Source organism: Geospiza fortis, unplaced genomic scaffold (genome assembly GCF_000277835.1).
Source record: "Geospiza fortis unplaced genomic scaffold, GeoFor_1.0 scaffold635, whole genome shotgun sequence".
NCBI classification, from domain to species: Eukaryota; Metazoa; Chordata; class Aves; order Passeriformes; family Thraupidae; genus Geospiza; species Geospiza fortis.
The window spans coordinates 78,747-83,520 of record NW_005054610.1 but is presented as its reverse complement, the minus strand read 5'-3'; the positions used below and the strand labels follow the sequence as shown (position 1 = coordinate 83,520).

The 4,774-nt window shown below is 52.4% G+C and overlaps 1 protein-coding gene across 2 annotated transcripts; it reads left to right on the top strand.

Annotated features, from left to right (window-relative positions):
* The first annotated feature begins 993 nt into the window (after window positions 1–993).
* LOC102044265 (glucagon-like) lies at window positions 994–3,206 on the top strand. Of its 2 annotated transcripts, none has more exons than XM_005430228.1 (3): window positions 994–1,090; window positions 2,240–2,386; window positions 3,124–3,206. In XM_005430228.1, exons 1-3 carry the CDS (start codon window positions 996–998, stop codon window positions 3,131–3,133), a joined length of 252 nt encoding a protein of 83 aa, XP_005430285.1. In that variant the 5' UTR covers window positions 994–995; the 3' UTR covers window positions 3,134–3,206. The 2 variants fall into 2 exon arrangements, with proteins under 2 accessions (XP_005430285.1, XP_005430284.1); XM_005430227.1 differs by having other exon boundaries at window positions 2,237–2,386.
* The last annotated feature ends 1,568 nt before the right edge of the window (window positions 3,207–4,774 follow it).

Sequence of the window (4,774 nt, the reverse complement as noted above, 5' to 3'; positions counted from 1 at the left end):
AGTGTTTGGAAAAACAAATCATTGGTTTGTGCCTTTGCTCTTTCTCCCTCCTTGTTTGTTTTCTCCAGTGAAGGTGCTGGAAAGGGGAGCCCGTGGGCAGAGGAATCCGTGCAGGACACACTGTGCCAACAAGAGGCCACCTCACCTGAGAGGAGGAAACCCACAGGTCACTGCTTTGGTCCAAAAAGTGGGGAAAAAAAAAAAGAAAATATAAGAAAAACAGCAACAACAATTAAAAAAAACAACTTCATTGAAGGCGTCAGTTGGAAAATCCACCAGTAGCAACATTGTCTGCAGCAGCCCCACTCCAGAGAAGCTGTAATGATTCACAGTGACCCATCTGAGGAAAAGCAGGATACCTGTGACCCACCTGTCAGCTCTGGGCATCCTCCAGACGAGTTTAAAAGCACCAGGGAGGAGAAGAGTTCAGCCAGAACCGGCTCCAAGGAGGAAAATCGGGTCTGGTGTAGAGGGAGCAGCTCAGTCCCCAAGGTAGGTGCCTCTCCCTCCCTCCGTTCTCCCAGTCTCCAAAGGAATCTAACCAGGTGAAGAAAGCATTTGGTGATGGGCAGCAGAAGTCTGGTTTTTGGCAAATAAAGGGTGGGAGGTGGCATTTTATTCCTGCAGAATTTCTGAGGTGTCCAGCAGAAATAAGGAGTGTAAAATACGAATAAACCTGCTCATCTGGAATGCGCTTTTCCGAGCAGTGGGGAAGTTCTCCAGCACTGTGGTGATAATTCCAGGATAGAAATGTCACCCCCAGACAGAAAAGGGAGGCTTGGGATAAAGCTCGTTGCAATTTTATCTTTGGGTGATGTTCTTCATGCCGTGTGCCCACGGGGAGGGTGAGGATGGGTTTGCCACACGCACCCACCCCAATGCTGCCCACACCACGGGCAAGGGCTGCCCCACGGGGATCAGGGCTGTGCTCCAGGGCTTGGGATGGGAACTGCAGCCAGGAAATCCCCTGGGTTTGTGCCTCCCCAGGAGCCCAGATGGTGCGGTGGCTGTACCTGTCCGGGCTGGTGCTCGCCGTGCTCATCCCGGCCGGAGGGCAGGCGGCTCCCAAGGACCTGGAGGAGCTGTCCAGGTACGGGGCTGTGGGAGCAGCTTATCCCTCTCCACCCAGCTCTCCCTATTCCAGTTTATTTTCTATGGATCCCATTTATGTATCTGTATTGTATGTTCCCGTTTATTTTGTATGGATCCAAACAAATTCCCTCCTGGCTCCCAGAGCTCCTGGGCTGAGCCTGGATGTCTCGCGGGGATCCAGAACTGCAGCCCCTCATGGGGCCATCATTTCACCTCCAAATCCCATAAATCACAGGGAACATCCCCAAAATCACAGGGAACATCCCATAAATCACAGGGAGCATCCCATAAATCACAGGGAACATCCCCAAAATCACAGGGAACATCCCCAAAATCACAGGGAGCATCCCCAGTTCCAGGTCTGGACTGGGGCAGCCGCACCAGGCTGGGATCATGAGTGGGATGTGCCTGGCTGAGGAGCTGCAGCAGGAATTTCACACGGCAGGTCCTGGCAGGGACATTCCCTGTAGGGAATCCCAGGATTTCCTGCCTGGGTCAGAGCAGAGACATCCTGCCCAGGCCAGCCAGGCTGAGCTGAGCCCCATCTGGGCTGGTGCTCCCATGGCACCTGTCCTGTGGGACCCCTCTGTGGTGAATCCCAAAGTCGCCCTGGAGCTGCAGAGGACGGTGCAAACCTCGGAGCAGCCCCACGTTCCTGCTCTGATGGGGGAGGCAGGGACCAGGGTGGAGGTTGGGATCCACCAGCAGGAAAGAGGGGGATGATTTGGGACAGGACACTGGATGTGTTTATTGGATGCCGGGGAATCCAGGCCAGGCTTGGCAAACCTCCAGAAACTGAAACAAGAATTGTGCGTTTGATTTGTAGGAATCATATTAAATATTGCAGGTTTATTCCTCTGCCCTATTCCATCTTCTCTGGGGGATGATCCTCACAGGGACAGGGTTTGGAGGGCACAAACCCTGTGCCCTGCCCTGGGCATCCCCTGAGGGAAGATCCTGCTGGGGTGGTCATTAAACCCCATTTTCCTCCCTTCTCCTCTCTGTCCTATTCCATCTTTTTGGGGATGATCCTCACAGGGACAAGGTTTGGAGGGCACAGCCCCACCCTGGGCATCCCCTGGGGCAGGATCCTGCTGGGGTGTCCATTCAACCCCATTTTCCTCCCTTCTCCTCCCACCCCAAGCAGATGGAAGCTGTCGGGACCCCAGAACTCCCAGAGCTTCCTGTCCCACATCAAGCGACACTCGGAGGGGACCTTCACGAGCGACTTCACGCGGTACCTGGACAGGATGAAGGCCAAGGACTTCGTGCATTGGCTCATCAACACAAAGAGGTGATGGGAGCAGGGAGAGGGGTGGGACTGTGCAGGAAACAACCTCCACCACCCCAATCTGGGAGCAGACAGAGGGGTGGGATTGTGCTGGGAAACAACCACCCACCACCCCAATCCTGATCCTCATGGAGAGCTGGAGAGGGAGCTGGAGCAGTGCCAGGACACAGGGAATGGCTTCCCACTGGCAGGGCGAGGGATGGATGGGATATTGGGAAGGAATTCCTCCCTGTGAGGGTGGGGAGGCCCTAGAATGGATTTCCCAGAGCAGCTGTGGCTGCCCCTGGGTCTCTGGCTGTGCCCAAGGCCAGGTTGGACGCTGGGACAGTGGGAGGTGTCCTCCCATGGCAATGGGTAGGGTGGGATGAGCTTTGAGGTCCCTCCCAACCCAAACCATTCCATGATTCCATGAAATCTGCGGGTCTGGTGCCAAGGCAGGGTTGGACTCCCTTTTCCTGCTGCCCAACAGCTCCTGGGGATCCTCTCGTTTCTTGTAATAAGGTCAAGAAAAACGGAGGCATTTGTGGTGGGATTGGAACTCTGGGATGGGAAGGGGCTGTTTCATCCTCACATTTTCCTCCTCATTCCAGCCTTACCCTCCTGGGATCACTGGCATTTCTGTTCCAGCCATTCCCAAGGGGCAGCTCCTCCCTGAGCGAGGGAACCCTCCTGCCCTTTCCCAGCTCCTGATTTTAGCAGGAGTTTCCACCTCCTGAAGCTCTTTGGGGTTTGTTTTTAAGGTACAATTAACAGCAAATCCAGGCAGAAGCTCTCCAGCCACGTCCACGTGGGAAGGCTGGGCTCCTCCTCATCTGCCAGGATCAGGAGCTCCACGGAAGGACTCACCCATCACCTGCAGCTCCCAGCCCCAGCCCCTGGTCCCTGGGAGCTTCAGGAAAGGATTCCCAGCTCCCAGACCCAGCCCATGATTCCTGGGAGCTCCACAGAGGGATTCACAGCTCCTGGACCCAGCCCATGGTTCCTGGGAGCTGCAGGTGATGGGTGAATCCTTCTCCTGCAGCTCCTGGACCCAGCCCCTGGTCCCTGGGAGCTCCACAGAAGGATTCACCCATCATCTGCAGCTCCTGGACCCAGCCCCTGGTCCCTGGGAGCTCCCCCTGAACTCTGCCCACATGGATCAGCCGTTCCTCCAGCCTGGATTTCCCTCTGGCTTTTCTCCCCGCGGTTTTCCCTAGATGCCAATAAAGCCTTTGCTCACTCCTGCAGTTCCTGGCGTCTCCGGCCTTTCCAAGTGTCCCACTGGGATCCCACACAGTCCCCAGGGATCCTGAGCCTCTGACTCCCCACTTGGTGCCTCATTTTCCCCCAATTCCTCAAGTTTTGGGTTTTCTCCGGCCTTTCCAAGTGTCCCACTGGGATCCCACACAATCCCAGGGGATTCTGAGCCTCTGACTCCCCACTTGGTGCCTCATTTTCCCTCAATTCCTCAAGTTTTGGATAAAAGGGATAACCAGGATATGCCCACATGACTCCACAGACCAGGACCAAAAGGAATTGGAGAGAAATTTAGGAAAAACCTTGCAGTAATTCCCTTTTTGGTGTTAAATTATTCCAATTTAACCCGGATCCAAAGAACCTCTTTGGAGCTAATTTAGTTCTAATTAATTACAGGGCAAGTGGGCCCAAAAAAAGAAAAAAAAACAGAAAGGCAGCAGAGACAAGAGCTCTGGGTGGGGTTTAAAACAGAGTAGTTAAAAATTAAATAATTTGAAAAAAAAATGCAAAAGTAAAATAATTTTTAAATGAAATTAAAATATATTATATATTCATTTTAGAATAATATAATTCTAAAAATTAAAAAAGTTTTTTTTTTTAATTAAAAACTCCCCCCCTTGGTTTTATTTCTAGCCCAGAGTGTTCCCAAACTCCCTTGGGATAAAATAAATAAAATTATTTCTGCCTCTCAGAAAGAGAAACAACTCCAGAATTTTCACAGAGAGCACAAAAACAACACAAAGAAAGTGTCAGCACCTCGTTTATTCCCTGTTTGATTTATTCCCTGGTTACAGCCTTTGTCGTCCCCATTCCCATGGATTTCCTTTTGGGAATAGTCTGGAAGGGCCCGGAGGGAAGTGGGAGGGGATTGATGTCAGATTTCACTTTCTGGGTCATTCCAAAGATATTTTGGGTTTATCCCTAAAGCAGCTCCAGGAACCATTTCTGGAAGGTTTTCTCTCCGTGTTGTTTTCCCCTGCACAAGGAAATATCAAATCCTCCCAAAACACTCAGCCTTCCTTCCTTCCTTCCTTCCTTCCTTCCTTCCTTCCTTCCTTCCTTCCTTCCTTCCTTCCTTCCGCCACTTCCTTCCTTCCGCCACTTCCTTCCTTCCGCCACTTCCTTCCTTCCGCCACTTCCTTCCTTCCCCCACTT

Excerpts from the sequence above, each read along its gene's own strand:
- LOC102044265 (XM_005430227.1), top strand. The coding sequence starts at position 996 with ATGGTGCGGTGGCTGTACCTGTCCGGGCTGGTGCTCGCCGTGCTCATC. Across the intron at positions 1,091-2,236 it reads GACCTGGAGGAGCTGTCCAG|CAGATGGAAGCTGTCGGGAC; the intron begins GTACGGGGCTGT and ends TCCCACCCCAAG.